Here is a 25,784-nt window from a genome sequence, read left to right on the forward strand (position 1 = left end):
AAACTATCGAGTAGGAGGCAAACACTAATCTACAGCAGGGAACAACAGTCAAGCTGTGTGCTACTGTAAACAACCACTAGTATTGTTGAATGGGCAGATTGGGAAAATATTCTCAGTTTCCGTAAACGCAAACCAATTCCAGTGTTGGGAGAAAAAAAGTTTTTATGTTCTTAATGAAAAAAAAAAATCACAGTAAAGTAAGAATACTGATGCAGATTATTCGAGTACACAAAGGAATGCTCTTTAGTGAGGTATTTGATGATATACACAAGATAAGGCGAGACAAGAATAGAACTGTAAAAGAGGTGGGAAACAGAAAACCACATTTAGTTTCCCTTACTGGGAAAACTAGCAGAATTTATGATGAAGTACTGAAAATGCGTATTTGTACTAAGAATTTTTACCACACTCTGCTGGTGTGGTTGGGTATAGCATGAATTAAACCAAAATCTAATTCCACAGAAATTAAGTAGTACAAATGACAGCGCTAAACTCAATGGCGTTAACTTCAGATTTACACTAGAGAATGCAGTTTTACCCCTATGAGTTTGATTTGTTTACTTCAGACATCATGTGTCCCACTGCCTCTTTTTGTGTACTATTTACCTGAAGACAGACCCAAAACTCAGCACTACTTCATGCTAAGAGGGAGAGGTGGGAACTGTGCATGAAACACTTGAGGGCAGGATCTGGGTATCATTGTACTGGGGTGAGACTCCGGGCTGGGGAAGCAGTGTTCTTTTCTCCAGTTAGACTACACTCTGGATACTAGAAGACAAGCCATTTGGTTCATGAAGTATATGGAAGGACTGGCAGCATGGGAGCAAAGACACACAAAAGAAATCTAAGAAAAAAGTCTCTTTAGAAGGGCATACTGTAAACGAACCGTGGCCTTTGCCTCCCTATGACTTTTTATTAGAAGCATGAGATGCGTGGGGAGTGAAGGATACTGATGTCAAAGGTTGATAGGGTGCTGCTCATTGATCTTGTCATGCCCTTTTTGCAGGCACCACACTGATTCATACTCCCATACTTCCATCCCTTTAAAGTAAATCGCAGCCTCAAATTATTACTACTAAGCTTTGTACCTAGGATGTTTTCTGTAATTTCAAACCACTCTGTGTGTATGTGTGCAGTGCATACATGAGGGAGAGAGGAAGTGAATGAAAGACGAGGTGAAAGTCAGTGGGGTTTTTATGTTTGTTGGTTTTTTGTATGCTTTTTTAACTAACTATATATTAATTCCTGCAACTAACATCCAAGGAAATTCCTTCAAATAAAGTTTTGGATGTCACTGTGCCTGCAGTATCCAAAGTCAACTCTATATAAGCGGTTACAGTCCTTACTGTGCCTGCTTGAGCAATATGTCCTGCATTTAGATACTTCTTTGGCATACCTGTATGGTGTACTGGTAGACCCCGGCTTTTGGCTGCCAAGGAAACGTCAAGATGCTGGGTGAAAGAACTATGGGACCATATATTTCAACATCTTGCTGGTTTCGCACTGGAACTGGTAATGTATGAACACCTCCATCCTACAGAAAGCAACAGCACAGTATTATAAATGACACCATAGTACTTCCTAGGAATAATGTTTCGTCCTTATATATAGACAAGTTGTTGAAAACATCTGAGAGAGAGAGGAAAGCAACTATTTAGAGTCACTTACAAACAGTGTTACTTGTGAGCAAATAGGCAGCTCACCGCAGCAAAGTGTGCTATTGTATTAAATGAGTAATATTACTATGGAGATACAGGGGCCCATATTAATTTAAAAGGCAAACAGCAATAAGAAATACACTCTTTCACTACTCCTAGTTTTTGAGACCTCATCTGGAGAACTAATTCAGTAACTCCACACCTGCATTTATGCTTTGCTCATTCTACTCTGCAGCAGGTGAAGACGAAAGTCAGCCTAAAGGACCCATTCCTCAACCCACCCCGAAATACTGGCCTTTATTTTGCTGCAATTCATAGAATCATAGAATCATCAAGGTTGGGCTCGATCTTAAGGGTCTTTTCCAACCGTTAACCTAACACTGCCAAGTCCATCTATACCATGTCCATTGTAATGCCACAGCCTTCTGGCACAACATACAATTTCTTACTGGAGTTCTGAAGGAAAACTTTAACAGCTCTCAGTTGACATTTCATTCAAGAATACCTCTCTGACACAGAGAATGAGCATGGCTTATTATATACAAGGATCTACTAAATCAGTCTCAAGGAATCACTAAAACAATTTCACAGCAAATGGGTTGAAGTGTTGAATTTTTCCAGTTTCAAGCAAAAGCAGATCACTTTCACACCACGTGCCCTAGTTAGCCATACATTCAGCAGCCTGCCCAACTAGCAGAAAGTTAATGAATATTAATTTGAAGAAATTTGCAGGCTGATACATTTGGCAGATTTTCATTCCAGCATTTAACATCACTTACCAAATGACAGAAAACTTTCCAAATGTAACTGAATGCAGAACAAGGCCAGGGTATGACACTGATGATCCTACCACAATAAATTGTAAAATTCACTCAGAGAATGTGAGAGGACCTTTGCACCAGCACAACGATACGATATGTGCCCACATAAGTATCTGCCATGAAAAAAAAAATCAGTGCTGTGCACCACTAGTTTAACAGGCGTTTGCCACACAATTGGTAGCAAAATCCCACAGTTTTTATTTAAGCAAATCCTCCGTTGACTTAATTGACAGTTTTCCTGAAGTAAGGATTTTAGAATTTGGTTCTTAATCTGGTTAAACAAAGATGGCTTAGACCCATGTAATTCTTAGGTTTTCCTTTTACTATGTCACCATTAAGACACTACTGCACAAGTTAATAATTTTTAGGCCTACCAGTAGAAGAGTTATTATAAAAACATACCTGATCTACTATTGATGTCAGTGCAGCATCAATAATGGTCTGACCCTTCTTTATTGCTTTCACATAATGATATGATCCATTTAGAGATGACTTCAGCACCTCAAAATATTCTTTGGACAGCTCTGTATGAATTCTGATATTCTAAAATCACAACATGAAATAGATATTGCCACAGGTAACTGACATTAATGCTGTACAGACAGCCATAAACATATTAGCAACAAATCAATGAGAAAACAATTGTTTAATAACAGTTCAAAGAAAATGATCTGAAGTTGAATAAGAACTTTTCCCTATGAAAGTTTCAGTCTTTCAACAAGATTATATCTTTTAGACACAGCATTAACTCCACAGAAAATATTTACTTTTTTAAATTATCAGCGACATGTAATTTAACATGAAAAGTACCAATATTTATACCACTAAATAATTCATATTTTACAATAATTTCTTAATTCTGTCATTCTTAAACACAAAAGGGGAAGAACATGCAAATATACTGCCCCAATAGCACATTTCTTCTGAGATTTAGCTGAAACTCAGATCTGTATCTCAGGAAGCAAATATGTGCAAATAAAGTGACACTCACAGAAACTCAGTATTCTGAAAAGCAATAATTTAATAAAATTTTTCTGCTTGCAAATGAACTATTTAAATCTTATTTTCTTTATTTTTTTAAGAGCAATGTATACTTTGTACCTAGTACCTAGAATTCATCTTATTTAACTACCAAACAGTGAAGTGTTTTAATGCTAGCTAATCATCTAAGCTTTTCCTATAATCAACTGAAAGGAAACAGGTAGCTCGCCAAGAGTGTTATAAGCCTAACTTACACCTCATTCTTTAATAGGAAAGATTGCCTCTAGACATGATGATATTATATTCAGGAGCGATTGATGAGATGAAGTACCATATTAGTACTGCCCTCCAGCAGTTTACACTGGTTTGCAATTTCCAGTGCATTGTCCAAATTCTTCCATTTTTTTCTACGGCGCTTAGACTCCAATGGGCACTTTCACATGAGTCACCCGGAGTACTTCATTTAAAAAAAAAAAAGGGGGGGGGGGGGGGGGGAGAGAAAAAGGCAAGAAACAACATGCTTTGAAGTGTCCTAACTCAATGTAAATAAGAAACTGCCTAACTAATTTCAAAGAAAGCCAGGATGTAGGAGACAGACACTCAGAAGTATATCAACATTTCACTTACATCAGATAAATACACCTTATTGCTCGATTTATCATACACTTCAATTGTAATTTCATAAAGTCTGCCTGTTTCTAGGACCCATCTGTCACCTGGATGAATTGTAAATCCTACAAAACAGGAAATAATGAACAACACAAATCAATGGCCTCTTTACATAATGGATATAAGCATTTTGCTTCTGGTGCCCACAATCTGAAGATGCACCTTCGTTGTTGCCGAATACAGAGATGAAAGAAAATAAATAAATACTTGCTACTAAACCTATTTCACATTGAGCTACTTTTATGAACAAAATTACTTTTCTATGAAAAGTAATATGAGAAATGGAAGCATGTATATACACACAGAAAAACACCAACACAAAAACAAGGCAAGAAATTATATTAAGCAATCAGGAAAACTGCAGCCAATACCAACCTAAATACCCAGGATTTACAACATAGATAGTGCTGTTTGGTAGTCTGGAAACGCCTTGCATGCGAATACCTGAAGTCTCAGTAAAGGAACAGAAAAGTTTTGACAAAAGTCAAGTAAAGTTCAGCTTGTTCCTGGGGCTCCTTGTGCCTCCTTGGATATTTAAAGCTAATTGTACGCTGAAAATAAATGTTATCCCCACTATCCTGAAAGACAGTGAGCACCTTAGAGAGATCCCACTAGAGAATATAATGCTCTAAATATAAAAGTTAAATAAAGCCCCATCACATTTCCACATTGACTGAGGGGAACAGACATGATTTAATTGATCTTTTGCCAACCTAATTTCTTAGAATGTTTCAAGGCATAAGGCAGCTCTGCTGAGACTGAATTCACAGCACTGCTGCTTTCTATGGCTCCATCAGGTGCTCCTGATTTTCAAGACTACTGGTACAAATATGGATAATTTTATCTTTTTGTGCTGCGAAGGGGGGAAGTTTGTCTCCTGGCACGAAGATCTTGATGGAAAAGCATCACCTAGGAAGGATACTCTTGTGCCCAAGTATGAGGTTAGTCTGTCCCTGCTGCAATGCAGTTACAACTGATGTTGCCTGGTCCAACTTGGCAACCGGCCGAGACAGATCTCCCTCAGGACCCAGTATGTTGTTCTGTAGCTGCAGTTCATATTGATCAGATGGCATCATTAATTCTGTACATAAAACAAGACAACACATGAAACAATAAAAACAAATGTCAATGTTTGAATGCTGCTAATTATTGCTGATTAATTTTTATTGATGCCTAGTGCACACATTAAATCAATATTTTTAATGCCTTACAGAAATAGCATTTCTATGATTATATCAAGACACACAAAATGAGCTTCTCACCTAACTTTAATTTCTTTGAAGCTGCAATTTTCAACTAATATCATCCCGCTGTTTAGGCCTAGCATCCAATTCGTTAATTCGTTCCCAGCTTCAAAAGTGGTCAAATTACTTTCTACAAGTTACTGACAATTTCTGCCACTCCATTCTGCACTATTAGCTGATGTCATAAGCCTAGTTTACTAGCCCAGTAAGACATTTCTTATTAAAAAAAAAAAGAAAAAAGTCATTACCAGCACAGGCTCCTTGTAAGTAACAGATGCAGTTACAAATTTCCACACCTTTAAATGGACATAAACCCAGTAACCCACACTTGTAGAAGTGAAGCAAATCCATTTGTCAAGAAAACATTTTCTGTTAGAAAAACTGCTAATCTAAATTTGCTTTAACTAAGGAAGTCATACAGTTTCTTAGTCAATGTGAAATAAATGAGTACTTCTAAAATGACAGTGTTAGCTCCTATTCTAAGTTACACTTACTTTCATATCCTTGACAAATCTGCAAGAGTATATCCTTTTTAGACACAGTTTTTTGGAGAGAAAAAACTAAACAGCTGTATCATCATGTAGTTTAGGAAAACAGTATTAAATATTAACAACGCAGTTTAAACACAATTAAAAATTTCTCAGCAGTTTTTAAAAAAAGAAAAAAAAAAAGAGAATAGGACAAACCTGTAATCTTCCCTTGCCTTATTTTCTGAACTCTGTACTGAATTGATGTTCCTACCAGAAGATAAATGTCATATGCTGGATTTAAAAGGATGTTTTCCAAAATAAGCAATCTGACTTCTGCAGGACGTACATGCTATTGATTGAGGGAAAAAAAAAAAAAAAAGAAAAAGCAACCACATTTAAAGCAGTTCATTTGTTTGAAATAGACCATGCAGCAATAACTTATAATCCATAAGTGAAAAACATTACTTGTTGTAATTGGCTCTTTATTATCACCTCAAATTTTGTCACAACAGAAAAATGCAAAGGACGATTAATGGTATAGAGATCTGCCCTGCACACACTGTGCAAGGCTGAAGAAAAAAAAAATCAAGTCTGTATGGACACCATTTTGGTTCAGTTTTCTGGAGAATACAGAAAAACTTGAGACAGATGCACAGTGACTGTTCAGACATGTAGAAATTTATTTTCCCTACTGTAAAACATGGTACCTCCATACAACGTATCCTTTATAACTTCACTGAGGAATCTGTATCAAACTCATAGGTCTATTAAATTAGGAATACAACAGATAATTGTATAAATTCTATTACAGTTGTTTAAGGGATGCACTGAAAATGTGCAGTCTGGCAGCAGCGAAAGATTTAAAGGAACTACTAACCAGAAAGCCACAAAAAATTGCAAACGGAACAATATTATTTCAATTTCACTTACACTGTCAGCTCAAAACTAATTCAGGAAAAAGAAAAAAAATTAAACCAGAAAACTAAACAAGCTACAAGCATTCAAGGAAAAAAAAAAAAAAAGTCAGACTGATATCATGTGGAGTAACTATATTCAGCACAATTATCAAAGGTAGAATTGTAACAAAAATAGAATTCTTAACACGCACTATTATTTGTGCCACGTTACTAGTATTACATACATTTTTATAATATTTTCATAGAACACTTTTTACAGGTATGGGTTAGATAGTCCAAGGCAATTCTGCTTTAAGCAAAAGCATTAAGTACAACATGTAGTAACACAAATCTGCAAAAACAGACTGCAGATATGAGATGAACTTCAGAAAAATCCCATCATTTTATACAAGGATTTTTTAAGGTGCAGTATTAAGTTGATACTAGCAGAATGCCAAGTAATCCTGTAAGCGATAACCCATAAAAACTCTCTCAGGTGCTTGTAAATTCTATTAAGAGAAAAAAACAACTCTGTTACCAGAGTTAAATGAAAAACTCAGTCACCACAAGTTACAAAGAAAGAAACAGCATGGATCTACCTAACAGCTGGGAAGATTGCCAATACTGCAGTTTAACACCCTTGTAGCGTTGACATTTTGATCCCAAAGCCATTCCTTGGAGACTAGAATCTAATGAGGTAGGATTAAATACTAACAAAGTATTCATATGACACTCATTTCAAGCACAACAGGAAATAAAGGTAGAGCCAATATAGTAATCTTTGTTCTAGCTATTTATTTATTGAAAAAAAGACCCAAAGTGTTCTAGCTAGCTACTTTATAAAAGAGCTAAAGGGCCAATGCCCTATCCAGTATAATATTTTTTTTATATCTATCTATATCTGTATCTCTCTCTAATATGAATGAATATCAGGAATAATAAAATCGCACAGAAGTATTTGAAGTGTATTCCTCTGCCGCAGGGCCTTTTGTCAGACAGTTAGGCTTAGAAATTATCTCTGGCACATGCACCGTCCTGGGTTAGGTAACTGCACCAAGGTAACTGCATCAAACTCCAACCCTTTGAGTGTGATCAAGACTAGCACGGTCATCTTTTGTGATATGGGCTACAGAGTCAATCCAGTAAGACAGAGATGCAGCACTATTATCCACAATGGGAACAATATGGCAGGGCAAACTTACAGTACTCCTGTAACATTGGACTACAAGACTAAATAATAATTGAAAAAAAAAAGAATGCAAGTTTCTTACCTTATAGACACTTTCCTGTATTCTTGCTTTTAATTTAGAACTCCCTGTTTTCATTCCAGACACCAAAATTGTATCTCCTTGCTTGGCAACTTTTTCCATCTCCGATATATAGGAAGGTGGAATATAAGTGGATTCTAAGAACTTGAGTATACTGAAAGGTGAACCGAGAAGTGAATAGAAAATTGTTAACCAATCTTTGTAAAACCACAGAGAAACACCACCACCATCTATTTCCATGTTTTAAGCAAATTTAAGATGTCTGCCTGGGACCAGATATCCAAATTTTACTCATTCTTGAAGATATCCGCAGCTAATTTCTGTGACTGATAAAAGTTTGTTTGAAGCTTGTTTGTGGGCTTTAAAGAGATATCACAAGACTGCACATGTTGTCTATAATGATCCCTCCAGTTTTTACTGCAAAAACTCTCTAGATTATTGTGGAACAACTGATGTCAAAGACCCTAAGCTTATGTTTATAAAAGCAACAGCTTAACAAAGTAACAGCTTAACAAACCAGAACGTAACTTTGACCTGTAAGAAGCAGCTAGCATGCATTTAATAAATGGCTATGAAAAAAAAAAACCTATAAGCAGAATACTTGTAGTAACTGTTAGAAATTTCAATGAGATATGACAACAGAGAGGAAAGGAATTTGCCATGAATGGGTTAACAACAAGACAGAAATTGAAGAGGACAATGTTTTAAAGTTTGCCAGCTTCTGTATGCACATGATCTGTTTGGCTTTATGTGCACTTTCACAGTAACATCAGTAAAGCCATATTGAGAACAGTTATGAATATTAACATATTTATGACAGTTTATCATTTATTTTGCAAAGCTGTAACACCATTAGAACATTTTTATGCTATCATAGCTGTGCTAGCAACATAGGATATATCAATATAGTTTGGTTAAAATTACATCTCCAGCAAATACTTATACTGAAAGAAAAAACTCCGTATGGAACTCGTTTCCCCACATTCTAGTCATAGAATCATCATCTGAATAAAGCCAGGTTTTTTTAAAGGACGATATAGCTTCCTACATTATTTTATGTCCACCTACATTTTGCTGGAACCTGTTTTCTGAAGTAACTGAAGCTTCTGGTGCACGAGTTTGAATCTATTTCATCTTACAAGCTTACTATATGTTAGGGAAGTTTTGATTAAAGTTGTACTCAAGAAGTGTCTGTAAACTGTTCTGTGAGAAAAAAAAACATGTTTCATGTGTTTGCAGTCTGGTCAAATTCACGTACCTCAGGGAGGCATTTTTTCTACAAATATTCATGTTTAGCAAAGTCAAGATTCACCATGGTGTATCATATGATGAATACTAGCATAAAACTGCTAGATAACAGGATCCTGGTGTGTTGACACCAGTTGGAGTCAGTGCAAAGATAAAACTCTTGGAGTTCAACTTGAAAAATATCCCACACAAGGTATTGCTAAGTAGCCTTCAATTCTAGTTAGTTTAATAAGGATGGAAACTCACATTTCTGTTTAAAGCCACTGAAGAACAGAACAATAAAGTCACCACTGTAAAACGACATAGTGTACATGCTTAATAAAACTTAAAAACAAAAACAAAAAAACCCCAAAACCAAAAAACCCCCCAAAAAATCAACCCCAAACCACCACCAAAAAGAGGCCAAAGATGGTCTGACGACAAATGGGGGGTTGGGGGGGAGAGGGCAGAATCTCTGCTGAAATCCCAAAATAACAGTCTTACTGATAAATCTTTCCTTTGCACAAGATGTTTCAGGAAGATCAACAATTGCATCTATTTATTCCTAGTTGTTGGAATAGAATTACCTGGGCTGCTCATTAACACTGTCAGTTGTTAAATTAAACTGGGATGAGAGCGCCTAGGCTGTTGAGTAGGCACTTAAAACAACCCCTGAAACGATTGACCCATAAGCATGATTTTAGGCATCAGTTCAGTTAACTGCCTAGATGCGGCGAAATATTTGCACACAAACTTAATGGACACAAGACTTTTGAGAACAAAGTAAATGAACTTACCGTAATGCATTGTGGGAATCTGAGAAGCCATCAGCCTCTGTGTCTTTTACTATTGTCCAGTCAAAGACTAACCCTGCCAATGTGCTGAAAGTGTTTCCTATAAATCAAAAAAATCAGATTAAAACGAAAACAAGTAACAAGCATACAGTCGTCCTGGAACACAAACTATGACTTTTCCCCTAGGAAATTTCTTTGTCTTACCCCTAAAAGAGGGGTTTTTAAATAAACAGTCTGAAGATTTATCTTTATTAAAGATTTATCATGATTACATTTAAGTCTAATGGTCTGCTAATCTGAAGCATCTTAAAATCTTCAAGATGAGTCTTGCTCTGAATTGCAGTGTCCACTGGGACATAAATATGGAACTGAAATCCCAGTATGTACCATATTTAAAAATAAATTTTCATTTGTGTTCTTCCTTTTGACATTCATATCTATATTAATAAAGTAAGAATCAAAGCAAACTTATTCTGAAATTCTTATCCTTAAAAGTTTATGACATTTTTAAGCCACAAAAATATTCTAAGACAAGATAATGCAACTCACAGCCTACGTTGTTTCTCCCATTTTTATAAAACTTACTGCAGTTAGTTCAAAATCCCAAATCAACAGAATTTTAAACACAAAACTCTAAACACACAAGGCAATATAATTAAAATTGATTGAGACTGGGCTATTTAACATGCATTCAAGTCTAACTTTCTTTAATGATGCATGCTTTAGCTTTGCAAAGCTGTATTACACTCTTCTGTTTTGCTTCATTTGAAAATAACAGGGCCAGTGGAGAAACACACATCATGGCACTATGGAGAGGCTATGCCTGGACACAGCCAGCGCCACAGTGAACAGGTAGCAAAAGCACAAAACCATCCTTACAGCCTCTGAACCACCATCGGGCCTGGATGTCCTGGCTCCTGCTGGGATCCCTTACTATGAAGGCAAGGTCAGGTTATCAAAGCCAAACTATCATGGGCATTCCCCAGACGATGCAGGGTCTCACTCATTCAAGACGTGATCAGCTATCTCCACAGCACAGAGGGCAGCAGCTGTCTCCAGGTTAAGCCTATCAGAGGCAGCACCTAGGGAGGCAGACAGGTAATACAGCGCTTGTCACGAACTGTATTACGTCTCTGTCCTTCCCTGCAGGATCACACAGCCGTCACAGGAGCTGCAGACCAGCTGCCCTGGCCAGCTGTAACATTACCCTCCCGGGCTCCTCGGATGTCAACGCAGGCAGTGACTTGTGCTCCTGTTCCACAGCCATAACCCGGCCCAGAGCTGCTCCTCTGTGATGCTTCAGGAGAAAACTGGCTCTCACTGGCAAGGCTGGAGCAAACCCCAGTAAACAAGGAGTGCTGTCTTGATGTGCTCTGCTCCACCGCTGGGGCAGGAAGCCAGTGTTCCTTGCACGCTCATAGCCAAAGAAATGTAAACTCACGTCTTTAAGTCTTTCTCTTATTTAACCCACTTTTGGTTAAGTCATAATAAAATAATGTGAGCAAGTTCAACAGAAAAAAGAAAACAATATGTAGTATGACTTTTTTTTCCTCCTCTATATTCTATAACTAATTTGGCCAAAGATCTCCATGATCATCTTCCTCTCTTGCATTAGTAATCTTTGAAAAGTAGTATTTGGGGATCGCATTTATATTTGGAGTAGCTTATTAAAAATATATACAAAAAGGAATCTGCATTAATGTAACTGATTAAAAAATACAGCTTATGAAAAAAATAACTGGATAATATATATAGAAGAGAAAAAGGAAAAAGCTACGTCACTGCAACGTGGTATACATCCAACTGATGATATAAAGTATCTACTCTCCCTCTCATACAGGCTGCAATAACAGGCTTGACACACGTTCTTTGTGCAAGTTTTCAGCAAACCTAAGCAGATTTTTTCCAATATTCATTGAACTGGATAATTTTTTTATATTTATTTTTTCACCTTCTGAAAAGTAAAAAGTGGTCAGAAGTCCCTTATTCAATTCTCTGACTTTTCCTGAACAATTATGTCCTTCAATAAACTTGCCACTGCTCTCAAAAATTTTTTTTTTTGAAGTGTGCCAAGAAAGACCACTGAGAGTCCAACATGTCCAAAGGTCTCCCGAGGATGGATCCCAAGGTTATTTGGGTCAAAAAGAACTGATTTTCAAAGCTTTTGAGTGTACCTGATCCCCTAAACTTAGACTTGGAAGTTTAGTCCTATGGCTTCTAACCAACACCTTGTTTCAGTTGTGCAGATTAAACATTCTTTGTGGGTTTTGAACCACTGCTCCTGTTCAGACTCTAACCTGGGTGGCTTCCAAGGCAAATTTGTCCACTGAACATGCTTGAGAGTTTGCAGAAACACCAAGCCAAGAATCCCGTACTATGCATAGTATAAGAAAACAAAATTACTTTTCATTATTAACATATTGCCACACATAAACTGGCATTCATGGTTTACAAACAAACAAATGTACAATGGGGTCATTAACTACCCAAAACAAACAATTCAGCCTTTTATAGCTGCTTTACATGTAATTTCCTTTCAGCCCAGTAGCTGTCCTAAAAATCACGTGGTTTGTGAATGTTGTTGATGTGTGCATAAAAATCAATTGTTGAAACCAAAGCATGAAGTTTTTACCAGCATCATGGTTCTTTTTCTGATGCTACAGACAGTATGAAAAGCAGAAGTTTTCTGCTCATATTAAATAATAATGCATTCAGTCCAAATGCACTGACTTTTATGACCCTAAATAGTACCTCCCAAAAGTGAGCATTTCTATAATAATTAAGGGATATTAATCCAAGCAATAGGTGGTTGGTCTTCAACATAGTCTCTCAACATCCTGTTGGATGCTTGATTGGACTCACATAGAATGTCCTTTTGTAAAACTCTTTAGACTACCTCAGCTCAAAAGAAAAGAAAAAAACAAACAAACAAACAAAAAAACCCAGACCACTTCACATTCCCGTGCAGCCTTGTTCAGCTTAGTTAAATCCTTATGGGACATTTCAACAGGACAAGTGTTGGGACTTTTTCCTGTTACATTCTTACTCCTGACCTGGAAGTAGAATTGCTAAGAGCTGATGCCTTTATTATTTTAAATTCTGATTTTTAAAAATACCCTTAGCACTAGAGTTAAGTTTCCTGGGAAAATAAGGAAAAAAGACAAGCAAAAGTTGCTGGAAATCAAGCAGTGTTTGATTTTCCTATTCAGGTGGTATGTAGATTTTACACTTAAATAAAAACAACAGGTTACTGAATGTATTATCCAGACAACTCCCTTTAAATTACTCAGCTTGGCTTCTAACATTCAATTGTGCTGCAAATAAAACCAGTGCACATCTCAGACAATTAAGAGTTTCAATACATATTTTATCTCCTACTAGTAAATCGCTTACCTTCAGAATCCAAAGCCTGAATTTTTAGCTCCAGTGGTGAATCTTCAAGATAGAGTTCTCTTGTTGTGGACACAATTTGGATGCCATGAATTATATCAACTATAGCATCACAACGAAGCACTTGTCCAGTCACTTGAAGAGACATCAGAAAGAACACATGAAATCAGCAACACAGGACATGCTCATCAAGAGCACCAACAAGACAAAATGTACCTCAAATTTAGCCAATGACACAAGACACTGGCACTGAAGGAACTGAAACTAGGTTATGACCTTGACTAAGAAACTGTGGGTCAAATGGCGATTGTGGCTAAGCAAGCAAGAAAAGCAGTTCCCTTCCTCACTGAACTTTAGAATAAATCTTAAAAAACTCTGATTTCCTTCTACACTAACAGCTACAGACTTTTTCTCTGAGTACATATTAAGAGTTTCTACAGTGCAACTGTCAGACATGGCTCATGTCCTAGAGAACTTAATGACTTTTACCTACAGATGATAAACCCCTATATACTTCTTAATTTAGTGACTGCAAGACATTTAATTGACCATCTGTTTTTGCCCATCTGTCATCATAAAAACTAACCAGGTGTACTGTATGACAGACACAAAGGCAATTTCCAGCTTTCTAAATGCAAAACATCTGAATTTGCATTATATAAAAAGTATGTACTGAAAATTATTTTCAGCCACACCTCCTCCCCCCCCTTTTTTTTAAAGAATTACCCATTTTCCTGGATGTATCATTAATATCATTAACACTTATTTGAGGCTTTTAACAAACAGAACTTAAAAACTATGCCCATGGAAAGTCTAAAATGACTATGCATACGAATAGAAATGTCTTGTTTTGTGCACTTCTAAATCTCTACTTTGTTCCTGGAGGACGCCAGGAACCCCATAAACAAGTAGTTGTGTGCTTGCAAAAGTTAAAACTTACTTATATCTTCAGCAAAGATGATACTTGTCAGACGCGTGGGCTGTGAGGACCGTGCCTGGACAACAGCTTTTTGTGAACACTGGCGCTCATCCTGATCTGCCAGCTCTATACTCGCAACCTCCGGCCTGGTGGAGGACCTACAAGATTATTTGGTTGTGTTAGCAGGATTTAAGTTACTGCTGGACAGAAATCAAAGGTCTGGTTTAAAAGCCACCAAAATAATTTACATGAGACATGCTACATAGTCAGGACCCAACTTTCATAAGAGCTGGATTGCAACAGCTCCTCGAGGACTTCAGCAAAAGCAAGTGTGGGCTGAGGAAGGGGGAAAGCACAGACCAGAAGCCCACCAGAGCCCAAGCAAACAAACACAGCATTCTCTCTACCATGGCACATTCACTGCTGAATGCAATTCAGTCAGTTTACAGCTATACCCAGCTACTTAACAAAGTTACAAAGCCTTTGGTCTGACTATTTATTAGCTTACAGGCGTGGAACAAGCAAAAACACATACAGAATACTGAAGTAGAAAATAAAATAATTTTAGGTAACGCTCCCTTTGCCACTTGCGATTGCATTTTTGAAACAAGTTTGAAACAAAGTTCTGAAAAAATTGGAAGTTTTCCCTGATGACAGAACATCACAGTTATGTATGTTCGCTACAGCAGAGGCTCTAAACAAGTAAGAAACAACATTTTTTAATCATTAAAAAAAAAATGGATTTAGTCTGTTTAGCTGATGTAACACTGCATAAAACATGCAAAGTTGTATAATCACCTTTGGTAAAATGTAAGCCTACATGGGATTTTGACCTAAAGTTGATGCATCTGTTACTTCCTGCTCTGACTTGTATGGCTTTTCTAAAGACAACTGCTCCAGGAATGAGCTTGTGGGAAGCCTACCATGGACGTGGAGCCCAGATCTCATTCCTGTGTGCCAAAAATGTCAAGATGGGGGGGGAAGTTTAAAAGTTATTAAAAACAAAGCCTCTTGAAATTAAATTAGACAGTATCAATATGCATCTGAGGCCTGAATGTAGACTGCTCAAAGCAATTACAATATTCAAGCAGGCCACACCTCTTGCAAACAGTTAAAGAACATCACCTGTCTGAACTGGGATGAGCTGCTGACTGACCATTTTGGAGAACTGGGTCAGTTCTGCTCTACACAACTCCTCGCTCATGCTACACCTGCAGGAGTTACTGCAGAGTAAGCAGGAAGGCAGCCTGCTTGGAGTCCAGCTCAGAGCCCAGCACCCTGCTTAAGCCGCTAATGAATTAAGTGCCTGAAATAGCCATAACTCTTTGCTCAGGGATCCTGAGTCAAAGCTTTCACAACGGTCCTTTGAAGCATTAAAACAATGAAAGAAAGCATTGACAACAAAGCTCTTCAGGAATTGCTTCTCCCAGATGATGACAGCAGGTCTGATGAAAACATTGCATTACCTGGTAAATGCAATCTAAACTGGGCACTAGATCCCCACCTGGTAAAGATGGTGAAGCTGAATTGACTTTTCTTCTGGAGGATATTCACAAATGCCTACCTGTGACCTATGGGAAAAATCTTTAACTCAGCAAGAAGCTGGAGGGGAGTTTCAAACAAACAGCAATATCATACATGCCCTTCTCCCCAGACTTGGGTTTTACCTACTGTTATTACTGGCACAACCAACCAATCCAAAACAGTGAAGAACAAAGTTTCTTGTTAACTAAAATTGTATCCATTTCAAAAAAATAACATATCACAATATATTCAGTTATCTTAGAGTTAACAGTTGCAGTCCAGGTGAACATGGACCAATCTGGTTGTAGTCACTAGAATAAAACTGCAAATCCCGTTTTCAACCTTAAGCAATGAAAAGCACAATTCCGAAGACAAATCCAATCATGCAAGACACCGAGATCCCTTTGGTTTGAAGCAGTCGGTAAGACAGCGAACACTGCATTTCTCACAGAAACTTCACATGAAACAAAAACACATTTGTGTCAGCTCTCTGTTTCCCTACACATGGGTCTGGATTTTATCATACTATACTGCCAAACAACGAGGCCCCAAAAGCTTTCAATGCAAGGGCACAAAACCCCAGTCAGAACATTTTTAATTGTGCATGCTAATGGCAGTGCACAGGTTCATTAGACACTGCATAGCAGTATGATATTTTTGTCTTGGGCAAAATTCATTAATTTAATGAATTATTAATTCATAATATTGGTGTGCTCCCAACAATGTTTTGCTTACACAAAGACTAGTTTTAAAGGATTTTGAAACAACAGTAGCAACTGCTAACCCAGAAATTTCAAAGTATTTTATCTGATCAAGGGGAAAAACAACCCACAGCAGTATGCAATGGACAAATTAAACACCAATTAGAAGCTTAAACCTGAAAATTGTTTGTTATATTCTAGATACCTAAGCAATGTACACAAATATGAGCATATTTTTTTATACTAGGGCTTACGATGTTTATGATTTATTTTCTATATTAGTAATACATTTAACTTTGCTATACAGTGACTAAGAGTGAACAATTAGTTATTTTCCTGTTATTCTGTAGCTTCTTAGACAGCCATGAAACAGTTTCCCAACATTTAGCAAGTTTCTTTAAACAATGTTAGTATTCACAACCAGTAAGGCTTTTTCTGTACTTGGCCAGTAGGCTTTTCAAGCTGAGCATGCGGATCTAACTTAATATGCATGCAGGCATTTTTAAATAAGCATTATATGTATGGAATTGACTTTTATTATTTAGTTCTTTACATTACTTAATATTCTCTGCCATTAGATTTTTTTTTATTAATTTGAGGTTTTTGTGTTCTTACAGTCTGAAATTGTGTTTACAACACAACAGGGGTTTCACTGTGTTTTGTATTTGTTCTTTTAATATATGGCTAGGTATTGCAATACATAACCACTACAGTTTGCACTAACAGCAGTGTTGTAAAACTAGATCTAATTACAGGATATTTTTAAGACTCGAAAAAGGAAGGAACAAAGATAAACTGAAAGTTTACATTAAATTTTAGCTGTAAACTTACATACACTCCACAATTATAAAGGAACCTTTAAGCTTTTACAGCTGAATGTCGGTTAACTCTTAGGTGTCACTGGAGTAGGGAACCTGAGATTAGATACTATTTGGCCTCTAACAGTAATTTAAAATAGGAGGTAGAATATCAGCTCAATTTCTTACTTTTTTTACTACAAATACATTTTTAGTTTTATTACCAATAGGATGTCTGCTATTTAAGCAATTACCTGAACTGGGCAGGTGAAGTAGGGCCTTTCTGAGGCTTGGTTTACTACTGATTTACATTAAAAAACAATCTGTATGACTATTGTTTTTTACACCATAACATTTGGAATATTTGATGACCCCTCAATGTCATTCGGCAATATCAAAAGCACGTTCTGTTTACAGCTACATCCGATTCAGGGTCAAGTACAGAAAGGATAAGGCACTAATCAAATAGGCAGTATATTACAGTGGCATTACTCTGCTGTAATACTCATAGGGATCACTACTGCATCCTAGATGGACAAGAAACTTTTGCTTTAAAATGACATCAAAGACTGCAATTTATATCATCTTCCAAATACAGCAGATCTTCAGCAGCACGTCAGTGTGCGATATTGAGAGCTAGGCCTGTCAGAGGTCAAAATTAGATCCTGAGAAGCAAGCAATGGGAAGCATTTCTGGCAGTAGCTCTCGATCCCATACCAGCATCTATAAGAAAGAGCAAGGCAGGGGAGGAAGCACTGGGGGGGGGGGGAGCTAACCAAAGTCCCAATATTTACTTCCCTCAGAATAAAATCCTACTTGCTGAAGAATTAATGACACTTGCAATAAAGACCACCAGTCCTCTTGCTGATTTCCATTTCATTCATGATTTTTCTCCACTCCCTAGACACAGAACCGTGTGCCAAGACTGTATCTACAGATCCACCCAAAACTATGCCTGCATTTTTCTCGACTGTTCTGTAATATCACATGTGAACACTTCAAGGATTATACTTAATTTATTTATCAGCTGGTTTAAAGATCAGGCAAATATTGCTCTTTCCCTCACTCTAGCAATACTCTGTCAATTCTTACTGCTTCACCAGTTTATATTGTTTTGTCAGCTCTTCAGACTAAACCCAACTGACTAAATGAGCAAAAATCCACCTTTGTGGAGATGCTGATGTTGGTAAAGATTAACCTTGCTCATTTTACCCTAATGATACTATGGCATCGTGAAACAGGATATCTGTCTCAGAACAAAGAACCCCAAAGTGAATGATAGTCTGCTTCATAAACTGCCCATGAACTTAGGGGAAAGGTAATTCTGGCAGGGGGAGATCACAACCACCGACTCAAGAAACCCACCAACCTAAAAGATGAAGGAATTAAAGGTCTCAAAAAATCATAGCGAGCATGCGTAGTAATTTACATGGCAGGTGAAGAATTTTAGCCCATTGTTTAACAAAGTAACAATGAATATGTATTAGATGTTAAAATCTCGTGTATAAATAACTGTTTACACCAATGGTGTGCTGGTTTGTACCACCCACCCATATCTGCGCATTTACATAATAAAGGAAAATACCTCAACTCTGTGTGTAAATTGGGTGACGCAGACCGGTAACAGACCCAAATTTTTGGGACAACAATGCACTATGACTGTCAGTTGATCTAACCTTTTAGAATTTGTATCAGGCATGTGGGCAGATACGTAGCCAGAGGGAAACTGGATAGTAAAGGTTTTCAAGAGTTTGGTAAGACTGGATTGACCAGAACATTAGGTACCTTATGTCTAGTCCCTCGTGGGACTAACACTGTTGACATGGGAAAATGAAGAGAGACAAGAGCCAGAACAGTGTCCAGGTAACTGTATTTGTATGATAAAAAAAATAGATTCCCAGAGAACCAAGGATATGGGAACTAAACCCATTCCAAAGAATACACGTAGGGAGCCTGGCAGAGTTCCCTCAACTCTTAAGGATTTTTACCAACACAGTGGCAGATTACGTCTCTATTGTTCACTTAATCCTCTCCTAGGATGTTTCTTATTGTACTGGGAAAACAAAAAGCCACCAAAAAAATCTTCCATCCAGTTCTGCTTTAAAAGCAAATGGAAACATCACACACCATAGAATGAGCCAAGGATGAAGCTTTTGCTCATGGGATTTTATAATGGTGATCAGCTGGCATGCCCATTAACTTCAAAGGAAGCAGAATTAAGCCAGTGAATGATTGTTCTCAAAATCCAACCCAGATGCCCAACCGTAACTTGGAGATTTTGTCAAATCAACTGGTGACCAAAGGCATTTTACCATAAATGCTCATCTTTGTACCTTTTCTAGCTGCATGAAGGAAAATGGCATGCCACACTGGTGATAGTCACCTTCCAACTAAGAGAATGCAATAAATAAAGGTTGGTCTACACAAGCTGTTCTGAAATTAGCTTAGCCTGATTTCAAATTAGAAAATAAAACTAAAAAATGGTAGTTTACTTCCAAAACACAAATGTCACATTTTGCATTGCTTCAAATTAGCCACTCTGTTATTCTCACATGTAGACACCCTTAAAGCTTCAATTACTAAGGTGAGACCCACAACCAAAGAGAGCAAAAGTCTTAAAACATTTCATGGGTGTTCACCAACAAAAGCTGCCCAAAATCAACAACAGTCCCTACCCTTTCCGTCCTCCTTCCCAGGCAGGTTATGCTCAGATTCAGAAAAAGTTTTTTCAACAGTAAAACTGCATTGCAGGTTGACACATCAGCTAAGAGAAAAAACACTACTATTTCTTCTGCCTCTTCAACTCTGGCAGAACAGCTATGCCACAGACTCATGCTACCCACTCTGGTTTTGAGCCAACAGACTCCGGTAACACAGACCTGAGCCACAGCAGCACAGCCCATCTCACTTTACCAACCTTATATCTTAATCCAATTCTAAGCTCGTTCTGGCATCTACAAGAGGTTGAAGCCATGCTGGGAAAGCACACACTGCAGTGCAGCCAGCCTATCCGGCAGTCAGCAGCACAGGCACCTCCCAGAGAGAGGGAGAACATTTTGCTGCCTGCTACAATGCCCTCATAAGTAGGAAATGCAGAGCAGGTGAGAACCAAAGAAGGGGTAAGGATAGCAGGGGATAACAATCATTATTTAAGATGTCATTTCATAATATGGAAATTAACAGTCAGTATCTCAACTAAAACATTTTTCAGTGAGAGTCAAAGACAGGATTGTTTAGACCCATGGTAAAACAGGTAATCCATGAAACAACAACAACAAAATGCCCAGATTATCAGAGATGAGATTGTCAGTCTTACAGCAAAGTAACGAATCTTGATCAGCAACATTCTATTTAAGATGCATTTTTAAAACACATAAGCCACCACATACATCCCATGGAGTAATAAGACCAATTTACAACCCAGTATCAGAAACATGACAAGATAAGGAGCTAGAAAATGAGTTTTGCCGGCCAACTACTGCAACAGCAGTGCTGTATATAGGTTTTGGGTTCTCTGGAAGTACCTGTAGCATTATGCAGCTCAGACACCACTCAGCCATTGGATCTCTCACTCCAGCACTCTGCCACCTGCTCCTCTCGCAATGGCAATTAGCTTTATGTAACCTCATCAGTGAGGGCTTCAGTAGCACACACAAACCCTTTTATTTAAGTGGCAGTAAACTATCCATTATATTTGCAACAAACAACATTGTACAGGGCCATTATCACCTTTGAACAGTTTCCTATAGCTGTAACCTCTCCACAGCAAAACCTCTGGTTTCAATGGTTCAAATTCAATCAGTTGTATTTCTCAAAGCTAACTCCTGAAGCTTAAACTTTCCACCAGCTCTCACCATGTTATCTCAATTCTACAAGACATGAAATAATGTTACAGACATGTAAGCATATTTATACACTACAGATAATTTCTTCTGTAAATACCGTATGCCATGCTGTGTATCTTGGGGGAAAATGTTTTTTTTTGTTTTGTGTGTTCCCCTCTCCACCCCTAATGTTATTATGGTAAGGCAGATTTCAAGGAGAGAATTCTGCTTCTGAATGCTTTCATTCTTCCAGGTGTAATTTCTGGATTAAGGTAATTAAAAGATAAATACAGATGTAATTTAAATGCTAAATATATACGAACAGACTGTGTTTTATCCCTGAAGACAGTACCATGTACAATATTTACAGATGGGAACACCCTATGCTTTGAAAACAAAGCTTTTACCAAAAAGTAATTTTAACATAAAGGCAACCCAAACTCCAGAAGGCAAGAGCATCTTGAAAATCAGAAAATACTTTAAAGCCATGCTTGTAACTTTACCATTGCTCCCAATCTGCTGGGATGATGATAAAACTTGACCTTTTCCCTTTGAATCACTGGAATTCTCAGACACCACTACAATCACTTTGAAAATCTCCTGCTTTCAGAGATAAACTTGAAGCCCCAAAGAAAAACTGGAAAGAAATAGACTGATTTTTCATGAAATTGGACACTCAGATATGAATTCTGAATGTTTGAGATCAGTAATGCAGTCCTTCAAATACTCAGAGGATGTCTTCTGAAGACAGATGCTGCTGTAAGACGACAGCAGCTTTTCATATACTACCTCTAACCTCACAATCACCTGTATAACACAACCTCAGTCCCCTCTCCAGACACAAAGGGCCTGAATCTTATAATTTCCATTCCAAATCCCTGCTTCCATGCATGCAAACCCACCCATCATTTTACAAATCCTGGGTGAGAAATAGTCACTATTTCTGAAGTCATTACATTTGGTACTTCCTAACTTCTCCAGTTTAACAGCCTCCTTCCAGTAACGGCTGTTACTGATGGCTTTAACAATAAATAAAGTACAGGAAACTTGTCAGCAAGTAGCTGTGGAGTTGCCTGCCCCTCCAAAGCACACTTTCTAATCCCCTACAGCTCAAGGCCTGCGGAGGCAAGGATGTAGAGAGAAAGGGAGCCCCAGATGCAATCCAGCAAACATGCTCTGAGCACCACAACGAACATTACTGCTTCTGCTCAGTCACACACACACACTGCTACTGCTTCCTTTGGATGGTTTTGTAAGCACACGTTGAGTTTTACCACCCACATCCTGCCAGTCCCTGCAAAGCAGAAGTGAATAAATACACATTTACAACCCCAGTACAGAAAGTGATGACACACTCTGTATGAAGTTGGTATAGTTTCCTTAATTCTCAATCAAAATTAATCTCTGAAGGGCAGACAGAGGGAGAGGATGGAGAAGCATGTTGAAGCCTATCTGCATGAGGGATACCACCCATTGCTGGCAGCTGGTGCCAATACAACATGCTCTGAAGTCCCTACAAATCACGCTCATTAGAGAGACATATGTGGACCAAATACGGTATTTCCCTAGAGTACAATCTTAATCTCTTTTCATCTGTAGACTGCAGTGAGATTTGCAAAGGTATGCATACTCTGACAGTTGGATAGCGCCTGCACACGCAGGAATGGCCGTAGCCAGCCCGGCATCACCTAGCAGTTCACTGACAAAATAGTAAAGACAGCCTATACCTCCTAGATTTTACTAGTGCTTTGATGAGTTTGGTTTTTAGTTTTGTACAATGTACCTTACCACATAAACCAAATCCTTTTAAAGACTCAGTTGCCTTTAAAGATTAGAGTAAGGAAAAAGAAAAAAAACATACTTGCAAGATTTTCACTAAAACAGTCCACACAAAAATTGAATTACATCACCACAAGCAGCTCATCTAGTAACTTCCTTTCAGTCAACTTTTGGAGAAACTCTGATTACTGCTCCTGTGTGCAAACACCCTCAAATGTGTAAGTTGTCACAGATCAAAGGCTAGTAACCAGCCCAGGGATGAGAAGTGTAGGACCACCAGCCAAATAAACTGATATGGAGTGAAAACATAGCCCTACAAGATGTATTTCAGTAACTGTCAGCCACAAAACAACAACTGAAAACTGCTACACACATCCATCTGGCAAATGTGGAAGTATCATCCTAAACATATCTTGACTGCCACTTTTGTTTCAGGTGGGTACTTCCTGCCCATTACTGATCCAAATTACAATTCTAATTGCTAAAGGAAGGACAAGGAGTCGGTAGCGCTCATTTAACATGAAGACTGTGACACAGTTTCTAAATCTGCACACGCTGTGGTATCTGCCTTTAGCTCCCGGTGCTCAACACAACCCAGGCCTGCCTCCCACGAGCCCAGCTCACAGGCCTCCCCCTTATGTGAGGCGGGATGGGGGCTCCCAGCCTGAAGTCCCTTGCGTATATTCCACGTGCTTGGCACCAAGGCCTCCAAAAGAAAACTGGGAAAGCTTTAATGTTTTAAAACTTGACTTCGTTGGCCCGAGGTGATGGGCTCAGGGCATTGCCTACACTTACAGCATCATGGAGAGTCTCTCAACTTAGCTACGTGCTACAACTCCTTTATGTCCACACCCCGAACTCAAAGCTGGCGGACCTTCGTTACTGACCACAGCAAGGGAAGGGGTATCTCTACACCCACAGCATAAGCATGAGTCCTGCCCCACACACCCAGAGCTGCGGGGCAAGCACGTGTGGGGTGGCACTGTGGGTACTCGGGGCAGCAGGGTGAGCACATAGGGGGTGTGTGGAGGAAGGGTGGGCACACGTGGGGTACGTGTAGAAGCAGGGTGGGCATGCGTGGGGTAGATGGGGTGGGTGCATGTGGGGTGTGAGGCGCACGCGGGGCACGCAGACATGGCGGGAAGCTCCCCCACAGCAGGGGCCTTCCCCTTAGGGCCTTCTCAGCCCTGGCCTCCAGGCAGAGCCCCTTCTCAGCGGGTTTAAACCCCACTGCAGAAAAAAAAAAAAAACAAACAAAAACAAACAGCGATGGTTTGTAAAGCCCAGCCTTTCCCCTCAGGGATTATCTCAATTTCTGCCCCCACACTGCTGGGCCACCGCAACAAACGCCCTAAGTAACGTGAAATCGGCGAGGGGAGGCCTGGCGCTGCTGGCTCCCCCAGGGGAACGGCTCCGGAGGGGGAGCGATCAGGCCCCACTGGATCGCGTTTTCCCGCCGCGGGCTGAGGAAACGCTGCAGGTGCATCCGGGAGGCGATGGCGGGGAGGGGGGAGAAGCGGCGGACAAAGGGCGGCGGCACCTGCACTCACCATCGGTAGCAACCCTCGCTGGCCTCCAGCGTGAAGTTGACGCGGGTGCCGCGGGTGAAGGGTAGCAGCACCTTGGGAATGTTGAGCTTGGAGGAGGCGGTGAGGTGAAGAGAAAGGAGGAGGAGGAGAAAAGACAGCGCCTGAGGCGCGGGGGGAGCCATGCTCCGCCACGGGCAACCGCCGCCGGTGGGGGCGGGAAAGGGCGCTTGTGCGCCGCGGGCGGAGGGACGTCAGCGGCGGGGCAGGGCGCCCCGGGGGGCGGAGGGGGCGAGGAGAGGGGCCGGGCCTGCCCGTTCGGGCAGGCCCGGCCCCTCTCCTCGCCCCCTCCGCCCCCCGGGGCCGCGCTGCCCCGGCGCCGCCTTCCCTGAGGTAATTTCTAGGGGCGCCAACAGCGGGGAGCGACCGCAGCGGTCGAGGCGAGGGCCGTCCGCCAAGTCAACCTACCGCAGATTTTTGGCGGCTAAAAAAAGGCTCCTGTCGGGGTGGGTTTTCTTCAGGCGGCGTGGCCGGCGCCAGCTGAAGGGATAAACCTGATGGTTGCGGCCTAGATGGTGCTTTTCACAGACCGGAGCTGCCTCAGCAGCTCACCTCGAGTGGTTTACAAGCGGAGCATGTGCCGTTTTCACCCCGCTGGGGACGTGGGGTGAAGACGGTGGTGTGTCAGGCTGCCTTCACCTTGCCCCGCACAGCACCTTCCACAAGCCCTGCTAAAGGCAGAGTGGGGTGAGGTGGTGTTTTTTAAAAATAGGACCTATGGATTAAAAAAACCCAAACAAACCCTAAATAGATTAAATCCTATGGGTTAGAAAACCATAAAAAAATCCACCGAGGATATGGGTATTCCATTACATACTCTTTCAGTGTTGTACTTTTAGTGATGCTAACAGCTAAGCAAACAACAGTTATAAAAATACCAATTTTCTGTATCCTTATATCCTTCAAGTAAGAAGACTTATTTTCCTGTACTTTGTGTCCTAGAGAAAAAAAATGGTAGGCAGACCAAAATGCAGAAAAAGGTGAAGTTGAGACAAGGAACTTGGTGGTACATGAACTCTGCAAATCAGGTGAATACCACAAGCAGTCTTGGTCTGAGCCACTCGGAGCTCCTCCAGGGAGCACAGTAAGTAGCTAGATGTTGTCAGCCAGCCTAACAAGAGCTTGACCTTTTCCTGTGTATTGCTTAAAAGCATGGTGGAACAGCATGGGAAGTAGGCCAATGCAGGAAGAAGAAAAAGGAGGGAAGTTTTAACCAGCACTGAGGTATCTGTAATC

The 25,784-nt window shown here is 39.6% G+C and overlaps 1 protein-coding gene across 2 annotated transcripts in view; it reads right to left on the reverse strand.

Annotated features, from left to right (window-relative positions):
• The window catches only part of NUP210 (nucleoporin 210), a 71,440-nt gene extending 46,728 nt beyond the window's left edge, over nucleotides 1-24,712 (reverse strand). For both annotated transcript variants that reach the window (XM_087744663.1, XM_087744662.1), the window contains exons 1-11: nucleotides 24,513-24,712; nucleotides 14,359-14,495; nucleotides 13,422-13,553; nucleotides 10,032-10,128; nucleotides 8,011-8,161; nucleotides 6,060-6,192; nucleotides 5,052-5,210; nucleotides 4,505-4,573; nucleotides 4,088-4,194; nucleotides 2,882-3,022; nucleotides 1,397-1,534 (exon numbers count right to left, since the gene is read on the reverse strand). In XM_087744663.1, coding sequence (XP_087600789.1) covers nucleotides 1,397-1,534; nucleotides 2,882-3,022; nucleotides 4,088-4,194; nucleotides 4,505-4,573; nucleotides 5,052-5,210; nucleotides 6,060-6,192; nucleotides 8,011-8,161; nucleotides 10,032-10,128; nucleotides 13,422-13,553; nucleotides 14,359-14,495; nucleotides 24,513-24,673 — 1,425 coding nt within the window. In that variant the 5' untranslated portion in view covers nucleotides 24,674-24,712. The remainder of the gene's footprint in view (nucleotides 1-1,396; nucleotides 1,535-2,881; nucleotides 3,023-4,087; nucleotides 4,195-4,504; nucleotides 4,574-5,051; nucleotides 5,211-6,059; nucleotides 6,193-8,010; nucleotides 8,162-10,031; nucleotides 10,129-13,421; nucleotides 13,554-14,358; nucleotides 14,496-24,512) is intronic.
• Between the last annotated feature and the right edge of the window lie 1,072 nt (nucleotides 24,713-25,784).

Source organism: Nipponia nippon, unplaced genomic scaffold (assembly GCF_047370975.1).
Source record: "Nipponia nippon isolate SJK-2023a ecotype South Korea unplaced genomic scaffold, ASM4737097v1 scaffold_9, whole genome shotgun sequence".
NCBI classification, from domain to species: Eukaryota; Metazoa; Chordata; class Aves; order Pelecaniformes; family Threskiornithidae; genus Nipponia; species Nipponia nippon.